The sequence below is a fragment of the Mauremys reevesii genome, linkage group 2, assembly GCF_016161935.1.
Source record: "Mauremys reevesii isolate NIE-2019 linkage group 2, ASM1616193v1, whole genome shotgun sequence".
Lineage (NCBI taxonomy): Eukaryota > Metazoa > Chordata > Testudines > Geoemydidae > Mauremys > Mauremys reevesii.
In genome coordinates, this window is record NC_052624.1 from 287,264,514 (window position 1) to 287,287,997 (window position 23,484).

The 23,484-nt window shown below is 45.8% G+C and overlaps 1 protein-coding gene across 7 annotated transcripts in view; it reads left to right on the top strand.

The window, feature by feature from the left end:
* PUF60 (poly(U) binding splicing factor 60) overlaps positions 1 to 23,484 on the top strand; it is a 47,275-nt gene that overhangs the window by 2,623 nt on the left and 21,168 nt on the right. Inside the window, exon 2 of one of the 7 annotated variants that reach the window (XM_039527399.1) lies at positions 10,068 to 10,173. The exons of 4 other annotated variants lie outside the window; for them this stretch is intronic. Coding sequence is in view for 1 of the 3 variants with exons in the window: in XM_039527397.1 (XP_039383331.1) it covers positions 23,376 to 23,438 (63 nt within the window). In the remaining 2 variants the exon portion in view is untranslated. Of the gene's footprint in view, positions 1 to 10,067; positions 10,174 to 23,338; positions 23,439 to 23,484 lie in introns of those variants that run through there. 2 more of the 7 variants (XM_039527397.1, XM_039527400.1) reach the window with 2 other exon arrangements.

Here is a 23,484-nt window from a genome sequence, read left to right on the forward strand (position 1 = left end):
TAAGCTTTCATGGGCTACAGCTCACTTCTCTGTATGTTTAAATATCTCCTGTCTGCGTGTTCCATTCAGTGCATCCGAAGAAGTGAGCTGTAGCCCACAAAAGCTTATGCTGAAATAAATTTGTTAGTCTCTAAGGTGCCACAAGTACTCCTGTTCTTTTTGCGGATACAGACTAACATGGCTGCTACTCTGAAACCTGTATATAAAGGGACATTCATTGTGTTAGCTTACAGTGCTTAATTTACATCCCAACAGAGACCTACACATTCCATACCCTCTGTCTGGAGGAAAACCTCAGCTGGTGAAAATTTGTAAATATAGAACAGTTTCTATAGTGTGAGTGTTGCAGCTGTGCACATTGGGGTTCCCAACCATATAACAATTTGAATAATATTGGGTCTGAGCTTGGGACAAGAACCTGTCAACCCTCAAAGTGATAACTGAGAATTCTTAAGTAATCAATCCATAATCTATAGCTGTAACTAATATCTTGCTATAGACGGGTAAAACCATATTTTCAGTATACATAAATCCTTACATAGAATCTGTCCATTTTACAATTATATTGATGACCAGTGTGATACTGGATTTCGTTTGAAACCTGGCATGGCATCATCTATTCAGGACACTCCCTACACTAACACCGGAACAAATCAACATACCCTTAGAGCCCCGACCAAGGTTATTCTATCTACTACCCAAGATCCACAAACCCGGAAATCCCGGACCCCCCCATCATCTCGGGCATTGGCACTCTCACTGAAGGACTGTCTGGATATGTGGACTCTTTACTCAGACCCTATGCCATCAGCACTCCCAGCTATCTCCATGACACCACTGATTTCCTGAGGAAACTACAATGCATTGGTGACCTTCCAGAAAACACCATCCTAGCCACCATGGATGTAGAGGCTCTCTACACAAACATCCCACACACTGATGCAATACAAGCTGTCAGGAACAGTATCCCTGATGATGCCACAGCACAACTGGTTGCTGAGCTCTGTGCCTTTATCCTCACACACAACTATTTCAAATTCGATGACAATATATATCTCCAGATCAGTGGCACCGCTATGGGCACCCGCATGGCCCCACAATATGCCAACGTTTTTATGGCTGACCTGGAACAACACTGTCTCAGCTGTCGTCCACTCACGCCCCTTCTCTACCTATGCTACATTGATGACATCTTCATCATCTGGACCCATGGAAAGGAGACTCGGGAAAAATTCCACCACGATTTCAACAGCTTCCACCCCACCATCAACCTCAGCCTGGACCAATCTACACAGGAGGTCCACTTCCTAGACACCACGGTGCAAATAAGTGATGGTCACATTACCACCACCCTATACCGAAAACCTACCGACCACTATGCCTACCTTCATGCCTCCAGCTTCCATCCCGGGCACACCACACGATCCATTGTCTACAGCCAAGCACTGCAGTACAACCGTATCTGCTCTAACCCCTCAGACAGAGACCAACACCTACAAAATCTCCATCAAGCATTTTCAAAACTACAGTACCCGCATGAGGAAATAAGGAAACAGATCAACAGAGCCAGACGTGTACCCAGAAGCCTCCTACTGCAAGACAAACCCAAGAAAGAAACCAATAGGACTCCACTGGCCATCACATACAGTCCCCAGCTAAAACCCCTCCAACGCATCATCTTGGATCTACAACCCATCCTGGACAATGATCCCACACTTTCACAGGCCTTGGGTGGCAGGCCAGTCCTCGCCCACAGACAACCTGCCAACCTGAAGCATATTCTCACAAGTAACTGCACACTGCACCATAGTAACTCTAACTCAGGAACCAATCCATGCAACAAACCTCGATGCCAACTCTGCCCACATATCTACACCAGCGACACCATCACAGGACCTAACCAGATCAGCCACACCATCACCAGTTCATTCACCTGCACGTCCACCAATGTAATATATGCCATCATATGCCAGCAATGCCCCTCTGCTATGTACATCGGCCAAACTGGACAGTCTCTACGGAAAAGGATAAATGGACACAAATCAGATATTAGGAATGGCAATATACAAAAACCTGTAGGAGAACACTTCAGCCTCCCTGGCCACACCATAGCGGATCTTAAGGTGGCCATCCTGCAGCAAAAAAACTTCATGACCAGACTTCAAAGAGAAACTGCTGAGCTTCAGTTCATCTGCAAATTTGACACCATCATCTCAGGATTAAACAAAGACTGTGAATGGCTTGCCAACTACAAAACCAGTTTCTCCTCCCTTGGTTTTCACACCTCAGCTGCTAGAAGAGGGCCTCATCCTCCCTGATGGAACTAACCTCGTTATCGCTAGCCTGCCTCTTGCTTGCTTATATATACCTGCCCCTGGAGATTTCCACTACATGCATCCGACGAAGTGGGTATTCACCCACGAAAGCTTATGCTCCAAAATGTCTGTTAGTCTATAAGGTGCCACAAGACTCTTTGCTGCTTTTTTGGTAAAACAGAATATGCACAGCAGACTCATAAGATTTCTGTAACAACAGCACCCCCTTGCTAGTTGGCATTAAGAGGTTTTTGAGTCACAATCAGGCAGCCTTAATCCATTTAATGTGTGCCATATTTGTTATTTTATAGTGCTAACTTTGTAATGTGACTGACATGCAGTATGAAGTCAAATACCTTATAAAAGACTAAGCCCTGGTCTACACTACCAACTTATGTCGGTATAACTATGTTGTTCAGGAGTGTGGAAAAGCCACACCCCTGAGAAACACAGTTATACCGACCTAACCTCTGGTGTAGACAGTACTATGTCAATGGGAGGGCTTCTTCTGTCAATATAGTTACCGCCTCCCAGGGAGGTGGAGTAGCTACACCAATGGGAGAAGTTGTCCCATTGGCGTAGATAGTGTCTTCACTGTTAAGTGTATGCAAGTACATCTATTCAGTTACCTTTATGAATCAAACTTGTATCTCATCAAAAAGTAGAATAAAGTTTGTTTGGCAAGACCTATTTTCGGTAAAACCATGTTGACTAGCATTAATTCTTTGATTGAATCCCCCATTAGCATTTCCATTATTTTGCTGTGGTTGATGTCAGGTTAGCAACCCAGCCTGGGTCATCCTGCTTGCCCTTTTTGAGTATTGGTGCAACATTAGCACTCTTCTGTTCTTCTGGAATTTCCCTGGTGTGCCAGGATTTGTTTGAAAATAAATAGCTGGCCAGAGATCTCCTCATCCAACTCTCTTAGGATTCTTGGTGCAAGTAATTTGAGCCTTCTGATTAAAAAATGTTTATCCCTAGTAGATGCTTTTGCACACACTTACACCTTCACCAGGCTCATCCGTGCTGCTAGGACTAATAAGACTGGTGGAGTGCTGAACAGGTCCTGGCTCGTGGCATGGCTGAACCCCGTGCTGTATCTCTTCCCTCCTCCTCCCTGTTCATGGAAGAGGTCTCTGTCTTGGGCTCCTCTGAGACATCCATGGTGGTTACAAAGTGCTGGTGGGGTCCCTGTCAAGTACAGCATGCAGCCCCTTGCAAAAGAAGCAGTTTGCAGCTCAGCATCAGATTGTTTGCCTCCGCGGCCTTGTGCTGTGCCTGGGGCAGCTCTTTTGTTTTCACACGGCGCTGTTCATAGAGTCATAGAAGATTAAGGTTGGAACAGACCTCAGGAGGTCATCTAGTCCAATCCCCTGCTCAAAGCAGGGTCAACCCCAACTAAATCATCCCAGCAGAGCTTTCTTTGTCAAGCTGGGCCTTAAAAACCTCTAAGGATGGAAATTCCACCACCTCCCTAGGGAACCCATTCCAATGCTTCACCACCTTCCTAGTGAAATAGTGTTTCCTAATATCCAACCTAGACCTCCCCCACTGCAACTTGAGACCACTGCTCCTTGTTCTGTCATCTGCCACCACTGAGAACAGCTTAGCTCCATCCTCTTTGGGACCCCCCTTCAGGTAGTTGAAGGCTGCTATCAAATCCCCCCTCACTCTGCTGCACACTAAATAAGCCCTGTTCCCTCAGTCTTTTCTCATAAGTCATGTGTCCCAGCCCCCTAATAATTTTGTTGACCTCCACTGGACTCTCTCCAATTTGTCCACATCCTTCCTGTAGTGGGGGGGGGGGGGCGGCAAAACTGAACGCAGTGCCCCAGATGTGGCCTCACCAGTGCTGAATAGAGGGGAATAATCACTTCCCTCAGTCTGCTGGCAGTGCTACTACTAATGCAGCCTAATATGCTGTTAGCTTTCTTGGCAACAAGGGCACACTGTTGACTCATATCCAGCTTCTCATCCGCTGTAATCCCCAGGTCCTTTTCTGCAGAACTGCCGCTTAGCCAGTCAGTCCCCAGCCTGTAGCAGTGCATGGGATTCTTATGTCCTAAGTGCAGGACTCTGCACTTGTCTTTGTTGAACCTCATCAGATTTCTTTTGGCCCAATCCTCCAATTTGTCTAGGTCACTCTGAACCCTATTCCTACCCTCCAGCGTATCTACCTCTCCCTCCCTCAGCTTAGTGTCATCCGCGAACTTGCTGAGGGTGCAATCCATCCCATCATCCAAATCATTAATGAAGATTCATAGATTCATAGACTCTAGGACTGGAAGGGACCTCGAGAGGTCATAGAGTCCAGTCCCCTGCCCTCATGGCAGGACCAAATACTGTCTAGACCATCCCTGATAGACATTTATCTAACCTACTCTTAAATATCTCCAGAGATGGAGATTCCACGACCTCCCTAGGCAATTTATTCCAGTGTTTAACCACCCTGACAGTTAGGAACGTTTTCCTAATGTCCAACCTAAATCTCCCTTGCTGCAGTTTAAGCCCATTGCTTCTTGTTCTATCATTAGAGGCTAAGGTGAACAAGTTTTCTCCCTCCTCCTGATGACACCCTTTTAGATACCTGAAAACTGCTATCATGACCCCTCTCAGTCTTCTCTTTTCCAAACTAAACAAACCCAATTCTTTCAGCCTTCCTTCGTAGGTCATGTTCTCTAGACCTTTAATCATTCTTGTTGCTCTTCTCTGGACCCTCTCCAATTTCTCCACATCTTTCTTGAAATGCGGTGCCCAGAACTGGACACAATACTCTAGTTGAGGCCTAACCAGCGCCGAGTAGAGCAGAAGAATGATTTCTCGTGTCTTGCTCACAACACACCTGTTAATGCATCCCAGAATCACATTTGCTTTTTTTTTTGCAACAGCATCACACTGTTGACTCATATTTAGCTTGTGGTCCACTATAACCCCTAGATCCCTTTCTGCCGTACTCCTTCCTAGACAGTCTCTTCCCATTCTGTATGCGTGAAACTGATTGTTCCTTCCTAAGTGGAGCACTTTGCACTTGTCTTTATTAAACTTCATCCGGTTTACCTCAGACCATTTCTCCAATTTGTCCAGATCATTTTGAATTATGACCCTATCCTCCAAAGCAGTTGCAATCCCTCCCAGTTTGGTATCATCTGCAAATTTAACAAGCGTCCTTTCTATGTCAACATCTAAGTCGTTGATGAAGATATTGAACAGAGCCGGTCCCAAAACAGACCCCTGTGGAACCCCACTTGTTATACCTTTCCAGCAGGATTGGGAACTATTAATAACTACTCTCTGAGTACGGTTATCCAGCTAGTTATGCACCCACCTTATAGTAGCCCCATCTAAATTGTATTTGCCTAGTTTATCGATAAGAATATAATGCGAGACTGTATCAAATGCCTTACTAAAGTCTAGGTATACCACATCCACCGCTTCTCCCTTATCCACAAGGCTCGTTATTCTATCAAAGAAAGCTATCAGATTGGTTTGACACGATTTGTTCTTTACAAATCCATGCTGGCTATTCCCTATCACCTTACCACCTTCCAAGTGTTTGCAGATGATTTCCTTAATTACTTGCTCCTTTATCTTCCCTGGCACAGAAGTTAAACTAATTGGTCTGTAGTTTCCTGGGTTGTTTTTATTTCCCTTTTTATAGATGGGCACTATATTTGCCCTTTTCCAGTCTTCTGGAATCTCTCCCGTCTCCCATGATTTTCCAAAGATAATAGCTAGAGGCTCAGATACCTCCTCTGTTAGCTCCTTGAGTATTCTAGGATGCATTTCATCAGGCCCTGGTGACTTGCAGGCATCTAACTTTTCTAAGTGATTTTTTACTTTTTTTTTATTTTATCTTCTAAATCTACCCCCTCCCATTAGCATTCACTATGTTAGGCATTCCTTCAGACTTCTCGGTGAAGACCGAAACAAAGAAGTCATGAAGCATCTCTGCCATTTCCAAGTTTCCTGTTACAGTTTCTCCCTCCTCACTGAGCAGTGGGCCTACCCTGTCCTTGGTCTTCCTCTTGCTTCTAATGTATTGATAAAAAGTCGTCTTGTTTCCCTTTATTCCCATAGCTGGTTTGAGCTCATTTTGTGCCTTTGCCTTTCTAATCTTGCTCCTGCATTCCTGTGTTGTTTGCCTATATTCATCCTTTGTAATCTGACCTAGTTTCCATTTTTTATGACTCCTTTTTATTCTTTAGATCATGCAAGATCTCGTGGTTAAGCCAAGCTGGTCTTTTGCCACATTTTCTATCTTTCCTACCCAGCGGAATAGCTTGCTTTTGGGCCCTTAATAATGTCCCTTTGAAAAATTGCCAACTCTGCTCAGTTATTTTCCCCCTCAGTTTTGATTCCCATGGGACCTTACCTATCAGCTCTCTGAGCTTACCAAAATCTGCCTTCCTTAAATCCATTGTCTCTATTTTGCTGTACTCCCTTCTACCCTTCCTTAGAATTGCAAACTCTATGATTTCATGTATCAGAGGGGTAGCCGTGTTAGTCTGGATCTGTAAAAGCAGCAAAGAGTCTTGTTGCACCTTCTAGACTAACAGATGTTTGGGAGCATGAGCTTTCGTGGGTGAATACCCACTTCGTCGGATGCAAGTGATTTCATGATCACTTTCACCCAAGCTGCCTTCTACTTTCAAATTCTCAATGAGTTCCTCCCTATTTGTTAAATCAAGTCTAGAACAGCTTCCCCCCAGTAGCTTTTTCAACCTTCTGAAATAAAAAGTTGTCTGCAATGCAATCCAAGAACTTACTGGATAGTCTGTGCCCCGTGGTGTTATTTTCCCAACATATATCTGGATAGTTGAAGTCCCCCATGACCACCAAATCTTGGGCTTTGGATGATTTTGTTAGTTGTTTAAAAAAAGCCTCATCCACCTCTTCCAGCTGGTTAGGTGGCCTGTAGTAGACTCCTAACATGACATCATCCTTGTTTTTTTTACCCCTTTTGGCCTAACCCAGAGACTCTCAACACTTCCGTCTCCTATGTCCATCTCCACCTCAGTCCGTGTGTGTACATTTTTAATATATAAGGCAACACCTCCTCCCTTTTTCCCCCGTCTATCCTTCCTGTGCAAGCTGTAGCCATCCACACCAACATTCCAATCATGTGTATTATCCCACCAAGTTTCAGTGATGCCAACGATGTCATAGTTGTATTTATTTATTAGCACTTCCAGTTCTTCCTGCTTATTACCCATACTTCTTGCATTTGTATATAGGCATCTAAGATACGGGTTTGATCTTGCCTCCCAGTTTTGCCCTGACCCTCCTTTCTCTCTGCCATTATAGCCCACGCTCCCTCTTGTTTCCGACCCATCTCCCAGGTCTCCATGTTCCCCACTTACCTGTGGGCTTTGCTTACCTGTCCCTGTCAAATCTAGTTTAAAGCCCTCCTCACTAGGTTAGCCAGTCTGTGTTCAAATAAGGTCTTTTCCCTCCTCGAAAGGTGACCGCCATCTCTGCCTAGCAGTCCTTCCTGGAATAGCATCCCGTGGTCGAGGAAGCCAAAGCCCTCCCGGAGACACCATCTTTGCAGCCAAGCATTCACCTCCATGATGCATCTGTCTCTGCCCGGGCCCCTACCTTTGACAGGAAGAATCAAAGAGAATACCACCTGCGCTCCAAACTCCTTCACCCGTACTCCCAGAGCCCTGTAGTCACTCTTGATCCGCTCAGTGTCACACCTCGCAGTATCATTTGTGCCCAAATGGATGAGTAGCATGGGGTAGTAGTCAGAGGGCTGGATAATCCTCGACAGTGCCTCTGTAACATCTCCGATACGGGCCCCCGGCAGGCAGCATACCTCCCGAGATGAAATGTCAGGGCGACAGATGGGCGCCTCCGTCCCCCTCAGCAGAGAGTCTCCGTCCACCACTACCCTACGTTTCCTATTCGCAGTGGTGGCAGCAGACCTCCCAGCCTTAGGGGTACGAGGGTTCTCCTCCTCTACTGTAGGGGGTGATTCCTTCTCTCCTGTATCAAGAAGAGCATAACAGTTACCTATTACCACGGTGGGAGGGTTTGGAGCAGGGGTGGAGCACTGCCCGCTGCCAGAAGTAACCAGCTGCCAGTGTCCACCCTGAGCCATCTCCTCCTCCACCAATGGTGTGTCAGTAGTCCTGTGTACTGGGACAGCTATCTCAGCTGTCTCCACATGGACACTTTCCAGGAATTCCTCATGGATTTGGATGCTCCTCAACCTAGCCACCACCTCCTGTAGCTCTCCCACCTGCTGCCTGAGATTCCACCAGTAGGCACCTTTCACATTGGATGCCGACCCAGCCTGGATATCAGTAAGTGGAAATTGCAAGTTACAGTCCCTGCAAAACCACACCAGGATCTGGGTAGAAGCATCCATGCTCAGGTGCTCTGTCTGGCTACAGGCGCTGGTGGAGGAGACAGAAGCAGAGCTGGTAAAGGTGTTGCGGGTCTTCCTAACCATCGTAAGCCTCCCTCTGTCAAACTCCCTCCCAGACTCCCCTGTCTGCAGCTCCCTGTCCACTCTGCTCCCCTGGTCGCTCTGCCTCTGGCTTTTAAAGCCTGCTTGCCTAGGTCAGTCCCTCCCCCTCGTGAGTCACACTGGGAAGGCCAATCAAAGGCAATCAAGGGAACAAGGTCAGGCACTCAGTTCCAACTGCCACAGCAGCTGTAACTGAAACTGAATTAAAATTCAAACAGTCGAGCACACTCACTCACACCAACAGCTAGTACTGTTGAACAAAACCAGCCCCTGGGGCATGCACCTTGATACCGGCTGCCAGCAGACATCGAGCTGTCTATCCTCATCAGGGAGGATGAGGCCCTGTTCTAGCAGTTGAGGTGTGAAAACCAAGGGAGGAGAAACTGCTTCTGTAGTTGGCAAGCCATTCACAGTCTTTGTTTAATTCTGAGCTGATGGTGTCAAATTTGCAGATGAACTGGAGCTCAGCAGTTTCTCTTTGAAGTCTGGTCCTGAAGTTTTTTTGCTGCAGGATGGCTACCTTTAAAAAAAAAACAAAAACTTCAGGACCAGACTTCAAAGAGACCACGAAAGCTCATGCTCCAATACGTCTGTTAGTCTATAAGGTGCCACAGGACTCTTTGCTGCTTTTACAGATCCAGACTAACTAGCTCTCTGATACTTAATGTGGCTATAGTCACTGCACTTGCAGCTGGCAATGTGAACACATGGCAGCGCTTTCCCTGCTGCTATCTCTGAGGTCTGGTTTTATCTCCTGGCGCTCTACATCTGCAGGTATAGATAAACATCCAGTCTTGATTTAAAAATTGGTTGTGAAGGATAATCCTCCATGACCCTTGGTAAATGGTTAATTACCCTCTGTTAGAAATTTATGTCTTATTTCCAGTCTTATGCCTTATTTCCGGTGACAGAAACTGCAGCCAGGGAGTTATTCAGAGTGAGCTATACAGGTCCTTTTAAAAAAGAGATGAAAATGGTGGCACCTCCCACAAGGCATTCTGTTAACTCTATACTGGGCTGTGCTACTCCAGCATGTGTTAGATAACAGGTTCCCAAGCCTAGAGGCAGGAGAGGGAGTGTGACATTCCACCCTCACCCCTTCCTTCTGTAGCCAGTTAAAATGTGTGTAAGGGAGAGAGCTTGGTTGTTTACAGCTTCATTCTGCCTGTTTCCCCAAGTATTGTTTAATCTTTGTATTTTTGTTTGTCACTCACATTTCCTAAAATAAACTAGATTCTATATTTTTCTTTTTTCTCTTGTATGTGTTTATACTTTAGAGAAGTTCCCATCCATATAATTTCCCAACAAGTGTGCCTGAACTCTTGGAGTTCAAACCACCGTAAAAGGCCGACCTCCTTACAGAAGCAGTGTTCATAGCAACAGGTATCCAGTTTCTATTTATTACTTTTATAAAGATAGTTATCCGCCTGCCACTCCTGTTTTCTTCTTCTTCCTTCCATTTCTCTCCTCCTCTCCCAACCTTTTCCAGGTGTGTTAACTAGGCTAGATTCCATGATAGCCATAATAGAAATAGGGACTAGCTGCATTTCAGGAGTAATTGTTAGGTTGTAATTGAATTATTTTATCACTGAGGACTTGGTAAGAGATAATACTCCTTTTGTGCTTTGCCAGGAGATAGGGAAGTACTAGACCCAGTTCACCCTCCACAAATCTGCAGGAGAAGAAGAGGGGAAGAGAAGAAAATACTAGGCTTTCCTGAATAAATTCACTTGACCAAAAGGCATTGGCTCTCTCACACAGGCAACAACTGGAGGGCCCTTGATACTCCCATACAAAGCAATTTTTCTTGTAAGTGCTTGTGAACACAGTATTTCCATTAGTTGCAGCAGTGTTGTATGTTTGATATTTTTTCAATATCTCTTTAGAGGAAGGTGGATCTAGCATAGGGCTGGGAATTGAGTTTGTGTCTGCTCTGACACTGAATTGCTGCGTGGCCTCTGGCAGGTCACTTTACTCTGAGCTTTGGTTCTTGACCACCTTGCCACCCCTGCCACTCCCCCCCCCCCAAACTGGATAATTTGGGTTTACTTTGGAGATCGTGAGTTTTAACACATGAACATTTTAAGATGTTTTGAAGCTGTAACAAAGCTAGGTAAGTGCTCACTATTATTTTTATGAATAATAGCTTTGCAGTTCACCTTTAAATTAATGTGAAAACTGAGTAAATCCCTTGTTGATATGCTGAATCCCACCTTGTAACTAAGTTGTGGGTAGCATTCTACACAAAATAAGTTTTAATTGAACATTTTAAAAGCTGTTTCTTCTCTCCATTTTGTTCTGAATCCTTCTGGCACTTCGACATTCAATTGAGGACATTTCAGAAAGCATAATTCTATGACATGAGCTTGAGACTGAGATTTCTGTTTTCTGATATTACATGGATGCTATCAATGAATTATATTTGTTATGTGCAAACAGGATATATAGTCCCAAACAATAATTATACATACTTGGTTTTAAAAGGATTTTGAAGCGGAAGAGGAAAACAATCACAAGCAAAACTGAGTGAGAGGAAATTTTTTTAAAAGATCAATTATAATTGGGAGTTTTTAAAGACAATTTTACTAGATGCCCAAGTACTACAATTCCGCAATCATAAAAGAGGACTTCATTTTAAAATGATCTGGTTAAGAGGGAAAGCGAAAGCAGCAGTAAAGGAAAGGGAAAATATCCCCTCTAATCACAAATGGAAAAATGGGTAACATGATATGAATAGCAGCCATCAGTTGCAGGCAATTGATAAGAGAAGCTAAAGATATAATTGAAAATCTACGGCTACTAGGCTTAAGGACAACAAGAAGGAATTTTTTAAATATACCCCAAACAAAAGAAATCCTAGCAATGCTGTAAGTCTGCTACGAGATGGGGATAGTAAAATTGCTGATGTTAAAGAAATGGCTGAAGTAGTCAATGAATATTTCCACTCTTCTGTGAGTGATCGACTGCATGGATTCCACTTTTGGTGTGCATGCACCCTGTGTGCATAAGATCAAATTCTTTTGGTCACCAGTGTCTATTTTGGGCCTTTGCCTGAGGTGCCCTTGTAGCCCCCCTCCTTTCTCTCTGACACCTGAGAGCATAAAGAGCAGTGTATGTCTAGCGTAGACGTGATAGCCCGTTGACTCCTGTACTCCACCGGCGCGAGAGGCGCAGACAGAGTCGATGGGGGAGCGGCAGCAGTCAACTCACCGTAGTGAAAACACCGCAGTGAGTAGATCTAAGTACATCGACTTCACCTATGTTATTCATGTAGCTGAAGTTGCATAACTTAGATCGATTCCCCTCCCCCCCCCCCAGTGTAGATCAGGCCTCAGCTCCTTCTTACTAACTGTGCCAGTGAGACAAAAACCTTGCAGTGTCTGCTTTCTCCGCTAATGGTACAGTTTTCCTTAGTTTGTATGTGTTATTTTGGTAGTGTAGTTAGGATGATTTTTCTCCTTTTATGACCATTGGGAAAAGTATATTTAATTTTATTTATATAATTTCAGTTAGCCTAGGACACCCCCTTCCCACCTCTTTTCCTTTCCCTCCCCCCCATAGCCATCAAGGGACTCTTTGGTAGACTCAGTACCAGAGTCCCTCATCTTTCCTTGACACTGACACACATCCAAGCCACCAGCTTTTTGGAGTCACTGGTGTGTCAAGTTAAAGGAGTATCTCCAGTACCGACCTCTCCTTTACTGAAGCAAGGCATACCTCACAGAACGGGCTCCTTTTCCTCTTCTGCTGAGGTACCAGGTACCACTTGGGACTTTAAGATAAAGAGTCCTCAAGGGAGTGGTTCCTAACCTTTTCCGGATGGCGGGCACCGGACGACAAGCCACCGAGAAGTGGCAACATAAAGAGGCATCGCCGCTGAAATGCCACCGAAAATCAGCAGCATTTCGGTGCTTGATAATGCCGCTTTTTGGCGGCATTTCAGCGGATGCTTGTCCACTAGCCAGTATGCGGGCGCCATGGCAGGAACAGCCCCCTACCAGTACGGGGTCCTGCCCTTTGGTCTTTCTACAGCACCAGGGGGATTAATCAAATGCTTGGCGGGTATAGCAGCTCCTCTAAGGAGGCAAAAAATCCAGGTGTATCCTTACTTCAGTGACTGGCTGATTCTTGGAAGATCACCCCAACAGGTGACAAGTTCTATTCAAGTAATTCTAAAACCCACTTATACTTCTGGCATTTACTTCATCCCCTGCCAAGAGGTTCCACAGGTTGACTCTGCGTTGTGTGAAGTACTTCCTTACGTTAGTTTTAAACGAGCTGCCTATTAATTTCATTGGGTGACCTCGGCTCTTGTGTTATTTGAAGGGGTAAATAACATTTTCTTACTCACTTTCTCCGCACTATTCATGATTTTATCGACCTCTATCATATCCCCCCTTAGTCGTCTCATTTCTAAGATGAAGTGTCCCAGTCTTTTAAATCTCTTCTCATATGGAAGCTGTTTCATTCCCACCCCACCCCCCGCAATCATTTTGTTGTCCTTCTCTATCTTTCTCCCAATTCCAATATATCTTTTTTTGAGAAGGGATGACCAGAACTGCACACAGTATTCAAGGTGTTGGTGTATCACAGATTTCTATAGTGGCATGATGATATTTTCTTTTATCTATCCCTTTCCTAATGGTGCCTAACACTCTTTTCATTTTTTTTGACTGTCACTGCACATTTAGCAGATATTTTTTTTTCGGGGGACTAACCATGATGACTCCAAGATCTTTCTTGAGTGGTAATACCTAATTTAAACCCCATCATTTTGTATGTATAGTACAGATTATGTTTTACAATGTGCATTACTTTACAGTTATCAACGTTTAATGTCATCTGCCATTTTGTTGCCCAGTCACCCAGCTTTGTGAGATCTTTTTGTAACTCTCTTACTCCTGAGGGAATTCTGCACCAAAAAAATTAAAAAATGCGCACAATATTTTAAAATTCTGCAAATTTTATTTGTCAATAAATAAATGTGGCTCCAGCATGGCAGTGGGGAGCACAGGCCACTGGCTGCATTGGGGTGGGAGATCACCCTGAAGCCCCCACCTCCCCCGGTACAGGGACTCGGCAGTGAGACTGCACCAGATTCTGGCACAGTGCAAGGGCTGAGCCTGACCCAGAAACACCCCAGGGCCATGCCCCTCTGCGCCAGGTGTGGGTGGCCAGGCTCAGCCAAGCAGGATCCAGGTGTGGAGGGGCTTAGTGTGGGGTGATACAGGTGTGGGGTGAGAGGTTTCTGTGTGGGGCAGTCTGAGTGTGGGCGGCTCAGTAGGAGATCTGGATGCACAGGGGCTCATTGGGAGGTTCCAGGTGCAGGGGCAATGGGACTGTGCAGGGGATCCAGTGAAGGTGCTTGGGGCTCAGTGGGGGGTCTGGGTATGGAGGGCCCAGTGGGAGGGTCTGGGTGCTGGGGGAGTGGGGCTTGATGGGGTGGGGGTCCAGGTGCAGCTGGTTGGGGGTCAGCGGGGTAGGGCTTGTGAAGGTTTGATGGGCCTGCTTAACCAGGGAGCTCCAGCTGCTGCCGAGGGATGCTGCATACCAGGCTCCTGCGGGGCGCTTCCCCCTTTCTTCTCCACCCCTTTCCCCACCCCTGTCCTATTTCACCCCCCTTCCCTCATTTCCCCCAGCCCCCTTAGCCCCATCGTGGGCACTCACTCTTGAACAGAAAATAGGAAGGCTCCCAGCACACAGAAGGAGAGCACAACTGGCACTAGGACCCCATTGTTTGTCGTTTATTGACCTAACTAAAGCTTTTGATTCCATCCATCGTGAAGCATTGTGGAAAGTGCTGTCTAGGTTCACCCCTGCAGCGCCTCCTGCTGGTGTCTTGGGAATTAGCTCATTTCCAGCCTTGGAGCGCCCTCTGCAGGCAGTGTCCCACTCCTGCTTGGCCTCTGCGTCCCTCCCTGGACTCCGGGGCCCTGTTACCTGGGGTGTTCTCCCCTGGCAGTAACCCCTCACTCTTGGGATCTCCCCTCCCCGGGGATCCCCCACCCTCCTATCCCCACCTCACCTCAGTTGTAGGCTACTGCCAGTCACCAACTAGCCCTCGCTCCCTGGGGCAGACTGCAGTATAAGCCACTCATCATAGGCAAGGTTGGGTCTGGACCTGCTGCCTCTGCCTAGGCTTGGGCTGTCCCTGGCAACCCCACTACTTGTTTGGCCTTCTACTAGGCCGCAACTGGGGGAGGTTTCCAGGCTCCCTTGGCCTTCCCCCAGCCCTGCTCCACTCCAGGTACCTTCTCTGGCTCCCTGCAGCCAGGCCCGTCTCCCCCTCCCTCTAGAGGAGACTGTGGCCTGGTCTACACTATGCATTTAGGTCGAATTTAGCAGCGCTAAATCGAATTAACCCTGCACCCGTCCACACAACAAAGCAATTTACTTTGACATAAAGGGCTCTTAAAATCGATTTCTGTACTCCTCCCCGACAAGGGGAGTAGCGCTGAAATCGACATTGCCGGTTCGAATTAGGGTTAGCGTGGACGCAATTTGACGGTATTGGCCTCCTGGAGCTATCCCACAGTGCACCATTGTGACTGCTCTGGACAGCAGTGTGAACTCGGATGCACTAGCCAGGTAGACAGGAAAAGCCCCGGGAACTTTTGAATTTCATTTCCTGTTTGCCCAGCCTGGAGAGCTGATCAGCCATCCCACGTTGATGTTGGTGAAACGTCCCTTGTGATCCACCAGTGCTTGCAGCACCACTGAAAAGTACCCCTTGCGGTTTATGTGCTGGCTGCCCTGGTGCTCCGGTGCCAAGATAGGGATATGGGTTCCATCTATCGCCCCACCACAGTTAGGGAACCCCATTGCAGCAAAGTCATCCACTATGACCTGCACATGTCCCAGAGTCACTACCTTTGGTAGCAGCAGCTCAATGATTGCTTGGCCACTTGCATCACAGCAGCCCCCACAGTAGATTTGCCCACTCCAAATTGATTCCTGACTGATCATTGCAAGCTATCGCCACTCGCTTCTCAGCTGTGAGGGCTGCTCTCATTTGGTGTCTTTGCACTTCAGGGCAGGGGAAAGCAAGTCACAAAGTTCCATGAAAGTGGCTGTATGCATACGAAAGTTTCACAGCCACTGGGAATCGTCCCACACCTGCAACACTATGCGGTCCCACCAGTCTGTGCTTGTTTCCTGGGCCCAGAATCGGTGTTCCATGGCATGAAGCTGCCCCATTAACACCATGATCTCCAAAGCGCTGGGGCCCGTGGGTTGAGAGAATTCTGTGTCTATGTCCTCATCACTCTCGTCACCGCACTGCCGCCTCCTCCTCGCCTGGTTTTGCAAGTTCTGGTTCAGAATAAACTGCACAATTGTGTGTGGTGTTTACAGTGTTCATGGCTGCAGTGAGTTGAGCGGGCTCTGTGCTTGCCGTGGTATGGCGTCTGCATAGGTAACCTAGGAAAAAAGGCACAAAACAGTTGTCTGCCGTTGCTTTCACAGAGGGAGGGAGGGGGAGGGGGCCTGAAGATACGTACCCAGAACCACCCGTGACAATGTTTTTTGCCCCATCAGGCATTGGGATCTCAACCCAGAATGGACAGGGGAGACTGCGGGAACTATAGGATAGCTATGGGATAGCTACCCACAGTGCAACGCTCCGGAAGTCGATGCTAGCCTTGGTACTATGGATGCACACCGCCGAATTAATGTGCTTAGCGTGGCCGCGTGCACTCGACTTTATACAATGTTTCCAAAGATCGATTTCTGTAAAATCGGAATAATCCTGTAGTGTAGACATACCCTGTGTGTCTGCTCCTGGCTTTTATATAGGGCCAGCTGAGGCCTGATTGGGGCCCTATAGCTGCTTCCCCCTGGAACAGCCCTCTCCCAAGACTGTCTTTATATCCCTCAGGCAGGAGCGGGTGACCACCCCGCTACACACAGTTAGTAATTCTGCAATTTCGTGTTTGAATTCCTTCAGAACTCCTGGGTGAATCCCATCTGGTCATGGTAACTTATTACTGTTGATTTTATCAATTGTTCCAAAATCTCCTCTCTTGATACCTCTAGCTGGAACAGTTCCTCGGATTTGTCACCTAAAAAGAATTACTAAGATGTGGGAAACTCCTTTAGCACCTGGATCGTCCAGTGGCTCCATTGGTTGTTTGGCAGGCTTCCTGCATCTGATGTTCTTAAAAAAATTGCTGTTAGTTTTTGTGGGTTTTGTTAGTGGCTCTTCTGATTGCTTTTTGGCCTGCCTAAGTATACTTTTACATGCGACTTGCCAGATTTTGCGTTCCATTCTATCTTTCTCATTAGGATTTGACTTCCTATTTTTAAAAGCTGTCTCTTTGTCTCTAACCACCTCTTTTATTTTGTTGTTTAGCCATGGTGGTATTTTTTTGCTGCTCTTACTGATTGTTTTCATTTGGAGTATACATCTAGTTTGAGCCTCCATTATGGTGTTTTTAAGAAGTTTCCGTGCAGCTTGTAGGCATTTCACTCTTGTTGCTTTTCCTTTTAGTTTAACTAGCCTCCTCATTTTTGTGTAGTTCCCTCTTCTGAAGTTAAATGCTGCTCTGTGGGTTTCTTTGGTATTTTCCCCCTACAGTCATTTTAAATTTAAATACATTATGGTCACTTTTATCCAGCGGATCAGCTATATTCATCTCTGGGACCAGATCCTGTGTGCCAGTTAAGACTAAACTCAGAATTCTCTCCCCTTGTGAGTTCCAGGACTAGCTGCTCCAAGAAGTAGTCCTTAATGGTGTCTAGACGTTTGATCTCTGCATCTCGTCCTTAGGCGACATGTTCTAAGTGACTGTGTGAGTCGTTGAAGTCCCCCATTATTATTGGGTTATTTTCCAGCCACTGAGACCATGCAGATCTGTGCTTCCATGTCACAAGACCTGAGTTTTTATTTTATTGAAGCAACACTGCACCCTACACATCTTTCTAACTAAGATCTGGTCTGCACTAGGAAATTAGGTTGGCATAACTAAGGGTATGCCTACACTGCCCACGTTACAGTGTGGCCACAGCAGCACTGTGACGTGGGCAGTGTAGTCACACTTTATCACTGGGGGAGAGCTCTCCTGGCGATTAAAAAAAATAGCCACCCCGAACGACTAAAGTTTTAGTGCTGAAAGCGGCTGTGTCTCCACTGCCAAAGTGTCTCATGGCTGTGAAAAATCCACACCTTTGAATGACACAGTTAAACCACTCTAACCTCCAGTGTAGACTGCACTAGATAAATAGAGACTCCCATCAACCTAGCTACCGCCTCTCGGGGAGGTGGATTAGCTACACCAGGGGTCGGCAACCTTTCAGAAGTGGTGTGCCGAGCCTTCGTTTATTCACTCTTATTTAAGGTTTTGCGTGCCAGTAATACATTTTAACCTTTTTAGAAGGTCTCTTTCTGTAAGTCTATAACAGGTAGGCAACCTATGGCATGGGTGCCGAAGGCGGCACGCGAGGTGGTTTTCAGGGCACTCACACTGCCCAGGTCCTGGCCACCAGTCCGGCGGGCTCTGCATTTCAATTTAATTTTAAATGAAGCTTCTTAAACATTTTAAAAGCCTTATTTACTTTACATACAACAATAGTTTAGTTCTATATTATAGACTTATAGAAAGAGACCTTCTAAAAACTTTACAATGTATTACTGGCACATGAAACCTTAAATTAGAGTGAATAAATGAAGATTCGGCACAGCACTTCTGAAAGGTTGCCGACCCCTGGTCTATAATATATAACTAAACTATTGTTGTATGTAAAGTAAATAAGGTTTCAAAATATTTAAGAAGCTTCATTTAAAATTAAATTAAAATGCAGAGTCCCCCGGACCGGTCGTCAGGACCTGGGCAGTGTCAGTGCCACTGAAAATCAGCTTGCGTGCCGCCTTCGGCACCCATGCCATAGGTTGCCTACCCCTGAGCTACACCGACAGGAGAAGCCCTCTCATTGGCATATGTACTGTCGTCGCTTAAGTGCTACAGCAGTGCATCTGCTACAGCATTGTAAGTGTAGACAAGCCCTAAGTTAGCTACTATAACATGCTATTTGGAAATATAGGCCACTCCTGTTAAATTAGGTTGGAGGGCACTTAACTTTCTCCGTTCTTTTGTGGTTTTCCTTCATGATATTGAGATTGACTCTGGGACTCCAAAGTTCTACAATTACTCTGTGTTCTGCAGGGGTGACCCTCTGCTGTTTTCCCTTCTGGACAGTTTCTGTATTGACATTTCTGTGCATGGCATCCTGATTGGTACTAAAGGTAATAATTGGAGATATACCAATCTCCTAGAACTGGAAGGCACCTTGAAAGGTCATAGAGTCCAGCCCCCTGCCTTCACTAGCAGGACCAATTTTTGCCCCAGATCCCTAAGTAGCCTCCTTAAGGATTGAACTCTCAACCCTGGGTTTAGCAGGCCAATGCTCAAACCACTGAGCTATCCCTCCCCCTGGCCTAAGAGCCACTGCCAGAGGCAGGTGCTGGTTACTTTCGGGAGCTGTCCAAGATCGCCACACCCCTGCCCCAGCCCAGAGCCCGCACCCAAACGCCCTCCCTGAGCCAGCACCCCATCCCGTCCTGCACCCAAATTCCCTGCCAGAGCCCGCACCCCATCCTGTACCTTAACCCTGCCCCAGCCTGGTGAAAATGAGTGAGGGTGGTGGGATAGCGAGCGACAGAGGGAGGGGGGATGGAGTGGGCAGGGCCTTGGAGAAGGGGCAGGGAAGGGGACAGGGCAAGGCTGAGCAGTGGGGATGGTGGGGGTCCCCAAAACATTTTAAAACAAAAGGCGGGTACTTGGGTTGCTAAAGTTTGAGAACGGCTGATGTAGACAATCCCTGATCTGCTAACTCTTCATGCTTTTCACTGTGTCAAGTATCAGAGGGGTAGCCGTGTTAGTCTGGATCTGTAAAAGCAGCAGAGAGTCTTGTGGCACCGTATAGACTAACAGACCTATTGGAGCATGAGCTTTCGTGGGTGAATATCCACTTAGACAGATGCAGCTGACGAAGTAGGTATTCACCCACGAAAGCTCATGCTCCAATAGGTCTGTTAGTCTATAAGGTGCCACGGGACTCTTTGCTACTATTTATGTGGTTTGTTACGTTTGATTAAAGCAAAATGGCTTTTTACTGCCATCTATCCCAGAAATGTCCAAAGAATCACTTACGTCTCTTAAATGCTCGTCCTTAAGCTGATATGAGTCCCCCTATCTTCATAATGAAGGTTCTTTAACTCTCTGCCAGCCATAGTGTTTGCAAACTATTCTTCTCTGCTTATATTCCCCAAAGTTTTTGGAAATGAGGCACTGAAGATACTCAGATATGCCCCATGGTCACTCAGTTCTGTCCTCTATTGTCTGTCTTCTCTGTTACCAGAGAAAACTTTCTTACAAAATCTGTCTTCTGTTTGTGTTTTCTGGCAGCATTTTCTGCAATGACTGTTCTAGAAGCTTCTATGTAGGTTTGCCTCTTGGAGAGGTTAGATTCTTGCACTTCAGCCTCTCCTCCCTGGATTGCCAAATTGGCATCACCAGACCAGGGATAGCTTAAAACACAAGCATTTTATTAAATTTAGAATTAACAAAATAAAAAGCCCAAACACTTCCATAGTTCTTGCACAAGGCCCACTGTGGCTGAGTCTTTCTGGAGCATACCATGTTCTGCTGCAACATGTTCTGCTCCCCTCAGCCATGATCCCTTTTGACCTCTTCAGCACAGCTACAGTCCTTAAAGGGACAAGCTACAGATAAATGCAACCCTGGCATTCCCTTATGAGTTACCCAAGTTCACGGCAATACTAGTAAAAGCTGATTGGACTGATGACAGCAATGAAACTTACTTGGGCATGATCCCATCATCCCTCAGAAAATTACAGCTAGTACAGAATGGAGCAGTGGTCCTCCTCCACAGCATGGGCTACCACAAGTATATTTTGATCAGAAAGGTTGCTGAGTGTCAGGAAAGGCACCCGTGATAAAGAGCCCCATTCCAAAGCAGGTGAAAGAGCCACTTCTGACTAATGTGGTGACTAGATGCGGTTGTCAATCAAAACAGTAACATAGGATTATGAAAATTGCAGAAAACGTTTAAACTTTCCACCATAATTCATCCAGTCTACACAAAGAATGGATTCACCTATCTATCTAACTCCTCAAAGAATTGTAGTTCCCTGGAAAAAGAAAGCTGAATGAAGGAAATGTCAGATACTAGAATATTTAGTCAAACGGCCCTTTTAAAATAGTGATAGCAAACCTCAAATTATTGACCAAGGGAAGTGAAGCCTTACAATCAAATCTCTGCTTTTCTCTGTCTATACATACATAATACAATAACTTCTGAAAACTGCAGCTGACCAATTGCAAAATTTTGGGGAATGTTTTAGGTATCTCAGTGGGCACAGTTCTGTTTATTTTGATGAAAAATGGAAATGCTGGATTTCCACAAACATCAGGCCCAGAAGCTTTGGCACCCTTTGCTGCTGCCACACATTGCACAGGCAGCATCTTACTCAATGATTGTGCACTTCGTTGCTTATGTAGGCTGAGCTGTATATCCAGCCAGGCCCCTCATTTCCCTGGGGCAAGCCTCCCTGAGCCAGGTGCTATTTGCACTTGAAAAGTTGGATAATAAACAGCTCTGCCTAAATAAGGAACCAAATGAGTGACCCTCTAGTATTTTCCCCTACAAACTGCTGTAGAAAAATCAAGCAGTGGACAAACTACAAGACATTTAAAAATGAGACTAACCCAAAAAGCAGAATTTTTGTCAACCGTTTTCACCCCTGTCAAAATGAAAATTCAGTTACTACACCATCACCATAATATTGCCGTGCTACATTAGGGCCACAGGTAGAATTTGTTCTGCAAAATTGGGGTAATTTGATCACTGGGTTCCCAATATATTGCATGTGTGCCAACACCACAAGCTATGAGCTTATCATTTTCAGAATGCTCTAAAATCCATGTACCGGTATTTAGCAGGATTATATTAAATATTGATATTCCACAGCAAGAGGTGGGGCTGGGGAAGCTTCAGGAAAGGGGAAAGCCCATGGAGATGAATCGATCTGTTTGCAGCGAGTCCGAGTCAGTTTACAGAGGGAAATTGGTTAGTGATGAAAATGTTCTAAATTCAGCCTAAGCAAGTATGCCAAAGTCAAGTCCACCAGAGTCAGGATGGGTGGCAGCCCCTAGTCTAGGTTGAGAAGTTGTGACCATTGTTTAGTCAAATGTGTCTTCATATGGTTCAGATGTTAAACCTCCTGTCACAGTTCAGGGAAACCGCACCTGTATTTCCCCTCAGTGGTTCAGCAATGGCATCCACTCTCATGCTTCAGGTCCCCAGCTGTTACCTTTTTGAGTGGAGACCCATGTTTCTCTCCCTTTGAGCGGGTGTTTCCAGGCTGTCCCGTTCCCTGCCTTCACTATGTTGTTCCCATCAAAGACAGTCTGCCTGCTTTCTCTCCAGGGACGATAACTGGTGTAATTGCTACAGTTTTAACATACTACATAGCACTTCCTATGTGAGCCTGCTCTATTCTTACAGTAAAAAAGCATTACAGAAAAAACATGTTCAAAACAATAAAGGAACCTACCTACTTGCATGGTAGTAAGTTTAACAGAGTCCACCCCACCCTAACATGGATTCTGGCAGGAACAGTTCTTCAGACCTTCCACCCAAGGGGTGATTCCTTGTGGTTACAAGTTCTTCATAGCTTCAGCTCAGAACAAGTACACAGTCTTATGGAGCCTCAGTAGGCCAAGCCTTTCCAACTTTTTGGTAAGGGATTGGGGTGCTCTGTGGACTAGAAATCCTGTCGGTTTACTGGATCAGGAAGAAGACCGTGAGCCAGTTTAAAACCAGGTTATTTATCCAAAAACCCTTTCTTTGTCTGTCAGTCCCTGGAAATCCAGTTTGAACTAGTATATGTGTATGTGGGGGGTGGGAAGAGGAGGACTATATTCAAATGTTGATAATGGAGGAAGTACATTAGCATCCTCCTCACTGTTAGAAAAGTTACAATGCCACATACTAACTGCAATTTTAATACAATGTACCCCACGGTTATTAACTTTAATTCAATATTTACTTAATTCAGTAAAACTTATTTTAGTTCCATAATCTTTGTGCAGGATATTGTCAGCCTGTCACAACTCCAGTATGGAGTTCTGTAATGTGAAAGCTGTAGCAGCAAGATAAAGTTTAGACAGTGGGTTCAAATTGTACCAATGGGTACAGCAAAGGCTGCAGACAACCTTCTATTGATCCATTAACACTTCTGTTTCAGGGTCTTGCTTTCAGTTTCCTTGGTTACAGCAAAGTGCACTTGGGAGGAGCGGTCCTGAGGGACAACACAGGGCTGTGTGAAATGCGTCAGATTCCTCAGTGCTGGTGGCATGCAGTAGAGTGTGATTGTGTCCTGTACAGAGACTCAGTTACTTGCTGCAGAGTAACTACTGACTGTTTTCTGTTTGCTGCTGTAGAAGGGAAAGGTTGGGGGGTGGGACATAATTATCTGCCTCTTTCGATCCTCTTTGTCAGTCGGTGCATCTTTGATGTCTCGTTTCAGTGCGTCTTTCCTGACGTGCAGACCTTTGCTGGCAATTATGGAATGCTCTCAGAGACTATCGTGTTTGCTGCAGTTAATTAGGAGGACTCTTCAAAAATGTGTACCGCAATTATTTTTTATAACCTTGGTTTCTTATTCAACTTTGA